We start from the raw sequence: 12,656 nt of genomic DNA, 5'->3' as shown, positions 1-12,656 counted from the left end.
AACTTAAAAAAACGTGAGATCTTCAGTCATATTTCAACCCAAAGCTGCAGAGAGAGAGAAAGAGAGAAAGAGAGAGAGGGAGAGAGAGAGAGAGAGAAAGAGAGAGAGGGAGAGAGAGAGAGAGAGAGCAGTGTTTGTCTAAAATGCACAAAAACATTGGCAACACTTTGGTACTGAAATGTTGCCAATGTTTTTGTGTAGTTCATACGGTGCGCTCTCTCTCTCTCTCTCTCTCTCTCTCTCTCTGGTCGATAAACGAAGTCCTCTAGTTGTCGCATTAACATACAATACTAATGGAGAGCAGAGGAGGAGAACGTTTCAGTACGGAAACATCCCCAACATATTTTTGTGTTTTCCTGCAATTTCTGTTGATCCAAAACAAGAAGTCACAAAGTACTGGCGCGCCTGTGACGTCAGATCTCTGTTGTTTTTCAGATTTATTATAATTTTATTCTTTATTTAGAGACAGGACCAGGGAGAGAGAGAGGGAGAGAGAGAGAGGGGAGGGACCTGCAGGTTGGACTTGAACCTGGGCCGCCCGCTTGAGGGACTATAGCCTCAGTATAATGGGCATGACCTAACCACTAGGCCATGTGCGCCCCAGATGTTGATATTACTGCTGGGAACAGGACGTGGTCAGCAGAATCGTAACCTTTTTGTGCAACTTACTTTTACATTTACAAGCTGTTTGTGTACTGCTCGCCTTTGACTTGAGATCTGGGTTGCCATGGTATCAGACAGATGTTGATATCGTTTGATTTTTAGTAGTTTCAGTCGAGCAACAACTCGAGCCTGGATTGCACAACTTGTTAATGCAGGGGACCAGATGTGGTCAGCACGGACAGCAGAGGGCGTGGAAAGTGTCTGAAGCTCACCTCGTGGTTCCAGACCTTTAAATACGAGGATTGATGATGGTGGTGTTGCAGACTTGAAGTCGTCCGTCTCCCTCTAAAATAACCTGGCGCCCGGTTGGTCGTCTCTCTCCTGTCAGTGTGCACGGTTCCTCCCGGCCCGGTGCCGGTCCCTGAGAACAACACGGCGGACGTGGAGGTGGTGAAGATCAGCTCGAGCAGTGACGTGACCCTGACGGTGTCGGTGAACCCTGAGGATCTGTTCTACCTGAGAGGAAACGCTCTGATGGTGAAGAAAGGACTGGACTACGAGGTGACACACACACACACACACACACACACACACACACACACACACACACACACACACACACACACACACACACACTGTGATAAATACATGCTGTGTGTGTGTGTGTGTTGTATTAACCTGTTGTGTATTTTGTGTGTCAGACGGTGTCCAGTGCAGCTCTGGTCGTGTGGGTTCAGTGCAGCAGAACAGGATCCAGCTCTGTGAGTGAAACATGTTTTACACAAACATCATCGTTTTTAGTTTAATAGTAGTTATACCTTCTTTCTCTGAATCCACTTTTGTGTCCTCTCGTCTCATACCCTCTCGTCTCATGCCCTCTCGTCTCATGCCCTCTCGTCTCATACCCTCTCGTCTCATGCCCTCTCATCTCATGCCCTCTCGTCTCATGCCCTCTCGTCTCATGCCCTCTCGTCTCATGCCCTCTCGTCTCATACCCTCTCGTCTCATGCCCTCTCGTCTCATGCCCTCTCGTCTCATGCCCTCTCGTCTCATGCCCTCTCGTCTCATGCCCTCTCGTCTCATGCCCTCTTGTCTTGTCCACTCTCGCATCATACCCTCTCGCATCATACCCTCTCGTCTCATGCCCTCCCTCTCGCATCATACCCTCTCGTCTCATGCCCTCTCGTCTCATGCCCTCTCGTCTCGTCCACTCTCGCATCATACCCTCTCGTCTCATGTCCTCTCGTCTCATGCCCTCTCGTCTCATTGGTTATGATCTATATCAGGTCATTATCAGTGATTGACATTAATTGAAAAAGCATTTTGTGCACTGAAGCACCTGTTTGAAGATCTCTCATCGTCTCCTGTGCTCGGACCTTCAGGTGAACGAGTCTGTGGAAGTTCTGGTTGAAAACGTGAATGATAATCCTCCGAACTTTGCACAGAATCACTTCGTCCTGGAGGTGAACGAGGTGAGGACTGTTCATCAGCGTCACATGTTCCTGTTTGAGCTTGAACGTGAGGCTGACTCTGATTTCTCCTCCTTCAGCTGACTGCGGTGAACTCCAGCGTCGGACGGATCCAAGCCTCAGACGTTGATTCAGAGCCGCTCTTTTATCGCTTAGAGTCTGCTACAGTAAGAACAGGAAAATACTGAGTATTAAAGGTCACACATGATGTAAAATCCACTTCACCATGATTCTCTGACACTAATATGTGTCTGTCTGCAAACCCCCAACTGATGAGAAAAGTCCATCCTCTCTGTCTCTTGCCTGCTCCACTTTTAAACCAAAACCTGCACGAAGAGAAAGAGAAAGAGAAAGAGAGAGAATTCTCTAAATTGCACAGATACATTGGCAGTGTTTTGGTACCGAAAATAAAAACTACAGTGGACCTGAAGGTCAATTAAAAAAACATTTTACTGAGCTTATTTGACTGATATTGGTCATAGACGAATTAGGACTTTGGCTTTGTCCAATCAGAAACAAGCAGTGTTGTCCTTTTATTGTAGTTGACCTTCAGGGCCACCGTAGAAAGCAGACTCAATCTTCTTTATTCTTTGCACAGCATTTGTGGAAACTACAAACACAATGCATGTACGCTGCCGACATATTTGTTCTATTATATTATATATTTAAACAGTTTGCAGGAGTTTGTTTGAAACTTTTGGTGATTAAAAACAAGAACTTACCAAGTATAGTGTCTAGGAATTAAGTTTTTGTTGCCATGGTATCAAAAAGGTATGAATAGTGTTTGATATTTACTAAAATCATATCAAAGAATTAAAGGTCCAATCAGTGATACATGTAATGAGTGAAAGAGGGGGGAGAGACAGCTCTCTACAATGTTTAGAATTTAGACTGCAGTACCCATTTTAAACACTAGTGGTCAGGGTCACATACTGCTCCTTTAAAACTCTGGAATGGTCTCAGCCTTCTTACTTTAATTTAATTCTGTATGAATTTTTCTCTTCGTCTGTCAGGATAAATATTTCCGCCTTGAAAACATCAACTCTCCAAAGATTCTGGTTAAAAGCATCCTGGATTACGATGTCGTGCAGAAGATCTCTCTGGTTTTACATGTTCAGGTACGGAAGCGTTAATCATTTATAATAAAATCACCGCTGCGGCTGCTTCCCTTTGACCTTTGACCTGTGAAATGTGTCTCTTGTATTCAGGACACGTTTAACGGTTCAGCCTCGGACCAGCCCTTTTTCACGTCAGTGGCCTCCATCACCGTGCTGGTGAAGGACGTGGATAACCGGCCGCCGTGGTTTCAGCCATGTTTGAGGACAACCTTGGGAATCGCCAAACTGTGTGTGAGCACGGGCTACAAGGGGCGAGTCAACCTCACCGAGAAGGAGGTGAGAAAATGATCAGACGTCTCTTTTTATCCGTCTTTAGCCTAACTGACACTGACATAAGAAATAGAGACCAGGCTCGTTGGTCGGAAGGTTTTCACGTTCTCTGGTTTGAACCGTCAGGAGGGGCCGCTGGTTCTGGAGCCCGGGCCGGTGTTTGCCAGAGACGGAGACAAGAACCGGAGCGAGCAGATCAGCTACAGAATCCTCAGAGGTTAGACCGTCAAAGCTTCATGTATTTATGTGTCCATTTGTTTTTTAGTGACTTTAGCTCACTGTTCCTTTATCTTTCAAACTTTTATCATTTAGTTTGAAATAAACGAAAGGTACTGTCCCTGTGCCCTAATGAAAGGATAAGTGTTCAGTGAAGATACCCCTTGCTCCAGCCATGCCCTTATATCCTACTGATGAGTTACATCGCCTACCCTATGGCCATTAGTCACCACCTTCAACAGACCCAGGCTCCGTACATAAGAGCTCCAGGTATGGCCCCTCTTGGCCCGCACAACTCAACAGTGTGGACTGAAGAGCCAGCACATCGTCCAATTAGTCCCACCACACCTTAGGAAGGCCGGAAAGCGAACTACAGACTCCCAGGGTCTGTGAACCGTGGCTCTCTACCTGTCGCTGGACTCCAGCCGACTGACTTGATTGACTTCATTAGAGAGGACAGCTGAAGGTGGACAGGAGACGCTGTGCGGAGAGAGAGAGATTTGGGGGACAGCATGCAGCAGAGGGCCGAGGTCAGATTTGTTTCGACTCGGACTACAGCCTCCGCACATGGGGCATAGATATAACCGCTATGCCATCTAGCATCTTAAATCAGCATGTTGAGGGGCGCCGTTGGCCTGGCAGTAGGATTGCACGCCTCATGTACTAACGCTGTAGTCCTAGGAGCGGACAGCCCGGGTTCAGGTCCGACCCGTGTCTCCTTTCCTGTGTGACGGCCCTCCCGCCAGCAGGGCCTGCTATTGTGTTCCCTTCTGTCTGTGTCTCTTGTGTCCCTGCAGGATGCTGCTGGGTTGGAGTTCCGCCTCACCTGGGCGGCCGTGGCCAGTCTCCCAGGTGCAGGCTATTTAAGACCGGGCTGTTAACCTCACTGGTGTGGCATCCATCCTCGGTGTAGCACCATTGCAACATTAGCTTGTTTGTTGTTTGTTGTTGGTCTTTTGGGACAATAAACCTTAAAACATTGTTAAAGGCCGTACTTTTCTGTATTTTGTCAGGCCTTAAGAGCCGGGCCGTGACACCTGCACTTCATGTGCTGCACATGTGATACAGTGACCTGCCAAGCCAGTTCGGTTAGACCGTCCCATGGACTCAGTATTCATCCTTAAGATGACGCTAAAGTCAGGGGCATGTTACCCTAAACACTCTACCTCGTGAGTTGACACAATGACAATGTGATGTTTAAGATAACGGAGCGCAGACACAGATTCTGCCAAACAAGTCAGATATGGCGGGAGACACAGAGTGACCTTGGATGGCCTTTTCACAGCCGACCCCATCAGTACAGCTGAGATTGTCGTCAGACCCAGGGAGTGAGCTTAATGTCCGTTCATCTACAGAGATACAGAAACCCCATCACGCAGCCTGAGAGAGAGAGAGGGGGAGGAGCTTAACTCACAGTGATGTGACATCACCTCAGTTTATGTTGTTTTTGTTCTTCATCAGGAAATGAAGGAAATATCTTCCAGATCGACGAGGAGACGGGAAACATCACGATGACGAAGGCTGCTGATATCGTCGGACCGATCACTCTCACTGTTCTGGTAAAGACGTCAATAATTGGTCCTGAACATATGTCATCCATCTAACTTTATGCTTCACGTTTGCTGTCGTCGCCATGGTTATGTTTGTTGGGCTTCCTGCTTCAGTCAGCTTGCTTCCTCAGTGGCGATTGTTCCGTTCCACGTAACATTTCACAGAGTGCGTGCTCGGCCGTCCTCTGTGTTCTCATTTTTGGGCGTCTTTTGCCTTTAATTCAGACAGGAAAGTGGATAGAGCCAGAAAAACAAGGGAGAGAGCGAGAGACCAAGCAGAAACCTCGGTGTTAAAAATGAAGCCGATGCTAAAGTGCAAAATCCGTCAGTACATCAAGTGTCCACTAGAGGCTGGCTGCAGAAGCACAGGAAGTCACATACACACCCATTCTAAAAAGCCTGTTTTTACAGCAGAGATTAACATGTTTACAGCCTGGTTCAAAAAAACAAATATGTCTGATTAGCTCATGTCTCGATCGACACACACTGTACGGGGGGTGAATGTTTTGATGACTCATCAGTTTTGATTTGATGAAGGATAAGAGTTATTCACAATAAGGCGTGTAGCTGACCTGACTGACAAGCGGGCGCGGTGTAGCGGTTTGTCAGGAGGCTTAAAACCCGCCTCAGCTCCAGCTCTCAGCCTGTCGTTAGGTTGACTGAAAGTTAGACTGAGACAGCATTTCCAGCATGGAGACCGCCATCGATGGGACTCCAGCGCCCCCTGCAGGAACAGACGGGGGGATGTCACTCGGGCTTCAAACGTTCATATTTACAGTCTGTGTTAATGACAGGAGGAAAAGAAGCCACAGGATGGATTCAAACCCACGACGGTCACTAGGGCACTAACCACTAGGACAACGGCGCCCCCTTAAAAAATCAGTAATTTTGGCAAGCTTGTGTGAAATGTTCAGGGCAAGAGTTGATGATCTCATCGCGAGCATGGACAGGATAATATTTAGAATGTCGTCTAAATAGTTTGCCCAACATTTTCCCTTTACACACAAACACATAACAACTAACGGACTGAGAAGGTTTGTATCTGCCGACCTGTGAGTTTGAGATGTGGCAGCTTTTGGTTGAAATCCGACTTTTGGATACCACGGATCATAAGACAGAATGTATCGTTTTAAATCCCCGGAGTATCTAAGAGTACCTCCGGATCTTAACACTTTGACCTGAGGTGAATCATGCTTTGTTGGTTTTAACGTTGTTCTCGGTCTGTCAGGCGTCTCAGGTGACAAACAGGGATCAGTTTGCGGTGACGCAGGTGACCATCGAGGTGATGAAGAAGAGCAGGAACCCTCCTCGCTTCGAGAAGGAGCGATACGAAGGGTTTATCTACAGCAACTCGGTCCCTGAGAGCATGATCCTCCGAGACCGGAGCACCAACAGACCCTTCAGAGTCCGAGCGCGGGACGAGGACTTCGCTGCGGTGAGAATATTAATGTGAAACCTTCACTGACCGTCAGCTTTGTTTAAATATTCATGACATGTTTCTCTCACTGCAGAAACCTTTAAAGGCTTTATATACGATTTTTCACACTTACGTATAATATAAATCAAGTATATCCTCTGAAAATAACTCTGTGAGTCATGACTGTCTACAATGGGTGTAACACCCGAGTCCCACTGTCTGTGATGTTTTCAGAGTTTTCAGAGTCCTATCTTCAGTTTGTTTACATCGCCCGGATGTCCGGCTGACTCCTCCCCTCGCGTATAAAAGTTGTTTAATTGAGGGACTAGAGAAAAGAAGAATAACATACTGTACTCACTGCTTAACTGTGTTTCTAGATCACGCTCATTTCAGGTAAATTTACATGCAGTGTGAAGATACCAGCATAATAAAGATCGCTAGCATTAGCATGCTAACACAACAATGCAGTGCGAGTTGTTTTGGTTTCATGCTGGTGCTCAAGGGCGACATCTGCTGGATCAAAAAATCACATATAAAGCCTTTAATGACCAGGTGTTCTGCATGTCTACCTGTTTACTGACTGGACTGACTGATAGATTTTAAAACATCCCTGTAAAATGATCAGCTATTGAATTCTTTAATTTTTCATACACTGAGGGGTGTTCTGGTTTACACTCTTATTTAGAGACATGCATAGCGTGCGCCGGAATTGTCTTGCTCTAGGGCATCTCTTGGCAGTACTTAGAAAATTTCCTGGCACTTCTCCAAATACCATTTTCCATAATATAGTCTGCAATGGGATTTGAACTGGCGACCCTCTCGTTCCCAAACCAAGCCTCTAAGGACTGAGCTACTGCTGCTCCCAAACATTCACTTAACCTTAAGCTGGATGTACACTCTGTACTTTTCAGCCTGATGGTGCTTTCCATTTGATCTCAGAAGTCGATAATTCTGAGTTGCTGGTCTGATACATCGTCAGTAACGCCGCCTTAAGTTGGAATTCTGACTTGGAAACTCGGAGACCCTTCTGTAGACTGAGTTAGAATCCAACATGGCTGCTCTTTGCATGTGTTTTATGTTTATTAACAGCTTAGTCCTCTCTTAGTGTAATCAAATCAGTCACTCCGATAGTATCATTAAAGTGAAGAATGTTGTCGTGTTATTTTCACGCACAAACCATCACGTAGTAATTAGCTTACAAAACAAAAGTTCTCCTAGAGGGGCCCATAGTGCTTATCCCACTTGTCGGGACGTTTACTCAGGTGTGACGTCATTCCCAACTCGCAGCTCTGAGTTCCGATGTGAATTAAACGCACCATTAGAGCTTTGAGTCATGTGACTAATTTTGAGCTCCGGTTGAATTTCACGTCTGAAACATGTCTGAGCCTCTGAGGGGAATATAAACAAACTGAAGGAATCTCCGTCCCGTCTTTGTGAACACAGAGCGGAGAACAACAAACCCAGAGGGAGTTTGACTTCACTCTCTTTAGGAAGTCATTCAATGTATACATAATATGGTGGTGGAGACCAAAAACAGAGCTCAAAGAGAGCAAAACAAGCATTCATCAGACCCCAACATGGCCCCAGTCCAGAACCAACCAGCAGGAGGGCTTCAGGAGGAAAGGAAACAGAGATCCTGAGGAATCTGTCCGAGCTGAAGGACGTCAGCTGTTCATGAACTCAACACCACTTCAAAGATGTTTCTCTTTCTCTTTTCGTTCTCTGCTCCATTTTGGTAACCTGTTGGTCACAACAACAAGCACATGATTGGCTAATAACAAGTCTCTAAACACAACAGGTCACTCTCCTGTATTTGTGAACATTGTTCTGTTTCTGTGTGTTTCAGGGTTTGAATCCCGACATGAAGTACGAGGTTCAGTACAGCAGCTACGTCAACGTCACATACGACGGTTTTGTGATCCTGAAGAGAGTCGTGAAGACTGAGTCCTTCGCTCTCCAGGTGACTGAACAATTCAAATCAATCACCAGAAAATATGTTGGCTGACATTTAGTGACACGTTAAAACGTTTATTTTCCTGAATGCAGCTCCGAGCCGTGGACACGACAACGGGAGAGTTTGGGACAGCTGCTCTCTCTGTTCAGGTGATACCAGGTGAGAACACTCGAGTGAGCCGTAACATAGACTGATCACAGCTGTTCACATCTGTCTGGGTAATTCTAATAAAGACATAATGACACATCTCTTGACTCACTTGCGTCCAGCCGTAGCCATCCCGTCTGACTCTACCATCGGGTACCGTCCGGGGGACATGGTGCTGCTCGGGCTGGTCATGGCGGCTCTGTTGGTGCTTTGTCTCATCGTCATTGGCTTCCTGATTTCCCGCTTATGGAAAGGAAACGCCGGCATGGACAAAATATGTGAGGTATGTTCTATTTTTATTTTGACTTTTAAACGTGTGATTACTGACTTGATTAGCCGTCAGCCACACCCCTAATTATGTAAATTTAGACAGACTCTAGTGGACTATGGAGGAACTGCAGCTGTAAAGTTGGACATTTTAACATGGAGCTCTATGGGGACTGACTCACTGCAGGAGACAGACTCTAGTGGACACTGGAGGAACTGCAGCTGTAAAGTTGGACATTTTAACATGGGGCTCTATGGGGACTGACTCACTGCAGGCGACAGACTCTAGTGGACACTGGAGGAACTGCAGCTGTAAAGTTGGACATTTTAACATGGGGCTCTATGGGGACTGACTCACTGCAGGCGACAGACTCTAGTGGACACTGGAGGAACTGCAGCTGTAAAGATGGACATTTTAACATGGGGCTCTATGGGGACTGACTCACTGCAGGAGACAGACTCTAGTGGACACTGGAGGAACTGCAGCTTTTAGGATTTTAGAATTGGATAAATTGTTAAACTTTAGAAGTAATTGCTTTCTCTCCTCTCTCTCTCTCTCTCAGTGTTTGGGCCCCTGTCTGAAGGGCGACCATGCCCGGTCTGGTCACAGGGACTCTCTTCAGTTCACCAACGACGGCTTCACCTCTGAGGGAGACCAGAGCCGCGGCGGGGCCCGGCACTGTAACAACGTTGTTCCTCGGCGGAGCACCTTCCCTCAGCCACGAGGCCGGGTTATCCCCCTTGAGAGACGGAGCCGACACTGCTCCTCCTGCGGCGTCTACGACAACCACGTCGGTGCCGGGAGCCCGTCAGCGAGGGCATCAAGGAGGGGGAGGGGTGACGGGGACGACTATGCAGCGAGGGCCAGCCTTATTAAGCAGAGGAGGAAGGAGGGGCAGAAGACTGTCTGGTTCAAGGAGAGCGAGGGCTCCTCTGACATCGAGGTGGAGATCATCCCCGATTCTGTGGGCCGGGTGGAGGAGGAGACGCAGGAGGAGCTGGAGGGGGAGATGGAGATGGAGGGGGTGGTCAGAGACCCGGCGGCACCCCTAAGAGAGTCGGAGGGGGAGCAGGAGGGGCAGGAACCTGGAGACATGAGCTCAGAGACAGAGAGGAGGAGCGCGGAGCAGGAGGGCTGACAGGAGCAGGAGGAGTCAAACATCAAACTGACACAGAGCTTATTTTCTGTCTCTAATGGAGGCGACGCCTGCAGGAGGGGGTCTCACAGGATGTCTCAGAGAGTCCCATCATCTGTGGGGCAACTTCAAACACCTCCAGGACAGACTCAAGGACGGATTCAAGGACCCAAACATGATACTGTGAGAGTGTGAGAACACAGTCTGAGCCCATGACTTGTCCTCCTGTGTTTACACCATGAGATCAGAGTTTTCTGTCACTCACCCCGGTGATCCTTTTTTAAAAGTTTAGTTCCATTTCAAACAACATGAAACATATTTTTCTAGTCTTTGTTCCTAGTTTTGGTTAACTTTTGAATTCACTAAACAACATTTCTCTAACTGAGCGGTCTAAAGACACAAAGCTGCATAGAGACAGAGCTTTCTGTGTTTAACATAAATCCACACTCTATAGATCCTCTTTGGGGTTAACTTAGTTTAAAGTTTAGAGATCACCATGGTCACAAGAACACGGTCGGAAACAAGAAGGATGAACTTTGTCGATATTCCAGTCGTGCACACCTGCTGGAGACGTGCACACGACTTTTCAATACTCATAACTCGTTTAACGCCTAGCATCCACGATATCTACATTTTAAAGAGGTCATATTATGCCCTTTTTGGGGTTCATATATTTAATCTGTGTACCTACTAAAGTATGTTCACAATAGCTAAAGTCATAAAAAAGTGTCTGTTTTCATGTACTGCCGCTCCATGCACCGGCTCGCTTCTGACTCTCTCTCTAAGGCTCTGAAGTGCCCACATTCAGAGTCCCCACGTGTGCCAAGTCTGACTTGATTGGTCGGCCTGTCGGCTCTGCCGTAATTGGTCAGTCGCTCAGCACGGTTCTCAGTCACGCCCCTTTTACCATATTGGGAATGCAGCCACTTTGGCTCCAAGAGGAGCAAAAACATTAGCACTTTAGCACTACTGTGCTACGGCATACCGTGGGTGTGCTACAGAAGTTAATGGGCCTGCAACATGAGCTGCTGGGCTTGCCACAACGAGCCAATGGGCTTAGATCAGTGATATCACACTGACAAGACGTCACACTGGCACATTTTTTTTAGAAGGGGGCTAGAACCGAGCGTTACATGCAGCTAATGCTACAGCTAACAGGAGGAGGTAGGAGAAGCCGCGTTTCCGCGGACTTTGAATTTTTGCACATAGATGTGCCTAAACATGCACAGGACACACGGAAAACACACTAAAGAGCATACAAAACCAGAAAAAGCATAATATGACCCCTTTAAAGCCTCTTTAACTTCTTTGAAAGCTACCAGTAATTTCCACAGTCTGTGTGCACCGTGGTCTGTTAGCGGTGTGCACTACGGCGCCGATCGCTCCCACTCTCCCAATCAATGATTTTGTTTCCCCATGCTGCTGTGAGGTGCATGTGTGAACAACCAGATCAGGAGAAAACTTAATGAGTGCATGTGTGAAAACGGCTTATAATGACATCTGAAATGGTAAATGATCCTGACCTCGTATAGTTTCTGTAAAGGTCACATCTACACATTCACACGCTGATGGTAGAGGCTGCTGAGTAAAGAGTCCATCAGTATTAACTCATCCATTCATACACATTCACATGCTGATGGTAGAGGCTGCTGAGTAAAGAGTCCATCAGTATTAACTCATCCATTCATACACATTCACACGCTGATGGTAGAGGCTGCTGCGTGAAGAGTCCATCAGTATTAACTCATCCATTCATACACATTCACACACTGATGGTAGAGGCTGCTGCGTGAAGAGTCCATCAGTGTTAACTCATCCATTCATACACATTCACACACTGATGGTAGAGGCTGCTGAGTAAGAGAGCATCAGTATTAACTCATCCATTCATACACATTCACACACTGATGGTAGAGGCTGCTGTGTGAAGAGTCCATCAGTATTAACTCATCCATTCATACACATTCACACACTGATGGTAGAGGCTGCTGTGTGAAGAGTCCATCAGTATTAACTCATCCATTTACACATTCAGACGCCGCCGGCGAAACATCGGGAGCAACTTGTTGTTCGGTGACTTTCCCAATGACAAACAGGACATGTGGCTGCGGGAGCTGGGGATCGAACCCTCAACCTTTGTGTTGAGAGACGACCGCACTGTTAATAAATCCACTCTACAGATCTTCAGTATCCTAATATTAAAATTACGAGGATGTGAAATCACCTGCAGTCAGAGAGCCTCCTGATTGGTCAAAAACCTGCTGAGATGATTTCAGTCTCCCCCCACTCTGCTCCTCCTGTGTACGAGCTTAAACATGTTTAATCTACTAAGAACTAAAACGCTGAGACGAGGATGTGATGTGGGCTGTGGGCTGTGTTTTATTCAGGATGTTCAGTGAAATAACATTTTATGGAAACTTTTATTGTATTTTTGACTTTTTGTACTTTGAAGTGATTTATGTCTAAATAATAAAGTTTGGAGGAAGTGCTGACTCGGCTCACCGCTGAT

The 12,656-nt window shown here is 46.8% G+C and overlaps 1 protein-coding gene across 2 annotated transcripts in view; it reads left to right on the top strand.

Annotated features, from left to right (window-relative positions):
* cdhr5a (cadherin-related family member 5a) overlaps positions 1–11,828 on the top strand; it is a 12,337-nt gene extending 509 nt beyond the window's left edge. The window contains exons 2-16 of one of the 2 annotated variants that reach the window (XM_061036792.1): positions 992–1,164; positions 1,305–1,364; positions 1,986–2,075; positions 2,153–2,239; positions 3,086–3,190; positions 3,281–3,466; positions 3,587–3,677; positions 5,138–5,235; positions 6,455–6,661; positions 8,490–8,603; positions 8,690–8,756; positions 8,867–9,027; positions 9,575–10,973; positions 11,257–11,325; positions 11,357–11,828. In XM_061036792.1, the coding sequence (XP_060892775.1) occupies positions 992–1,164; positions 1,305–1,364; positions 1,986–2,075; positions 2,153–2,239; positions 3,086–3,190; positions 3,281–3,466; positions 3,587–3,677; positions 5,138–5,235; positions 6,455–6,661; positions 8,490–8,603; positions 8,690–8,756; positions 8,867–9,027; positions 9,575–10,150 (2,015 nt within the window). In that variant the 3' untranslated portion in view covers positions 10,151–10,973; positions 11,257–11,325; positions 11,357–11,828. Of the gene's footprint in view, positions 1–991; positions 1,165–1,304; positions 1,365–1,985; positions 2,076–2,152; positions 2,240–3,085; positions 3,191–3,280; positions 3,467–3,586; positions 3,678–5,137; positions 5,236–6,454; positions 6,662–8,489; positions 8,604–8,689; positions 8,757–8,866; positions 9,028–9,574; positions 10,974–11,256 lie in introns of both variants that reach the window. The other variant, XM_061036710.1, reaches the window with a different exon arrangement.
* The last annotated feature ends 828 nt before the right edge of the window (positions 11,829–12,656 follow it).

This window comes from Labrus mixtus, chromosome 1, assembly GCF_963584025.1.
Source record: "Labrus mixtus chromosome 1, fLabMix1.1, whole genome shotgun sequence".
NCBI classification, from domain to species: Eukaryota; Metazoa; Chordata; class Actinopteri; order Labriformes; family Labridae; genus Labrus; species Labrus mixtus.
This window is presented reverse-complemented; position numbering and strand designations above follow the sequence as displayed.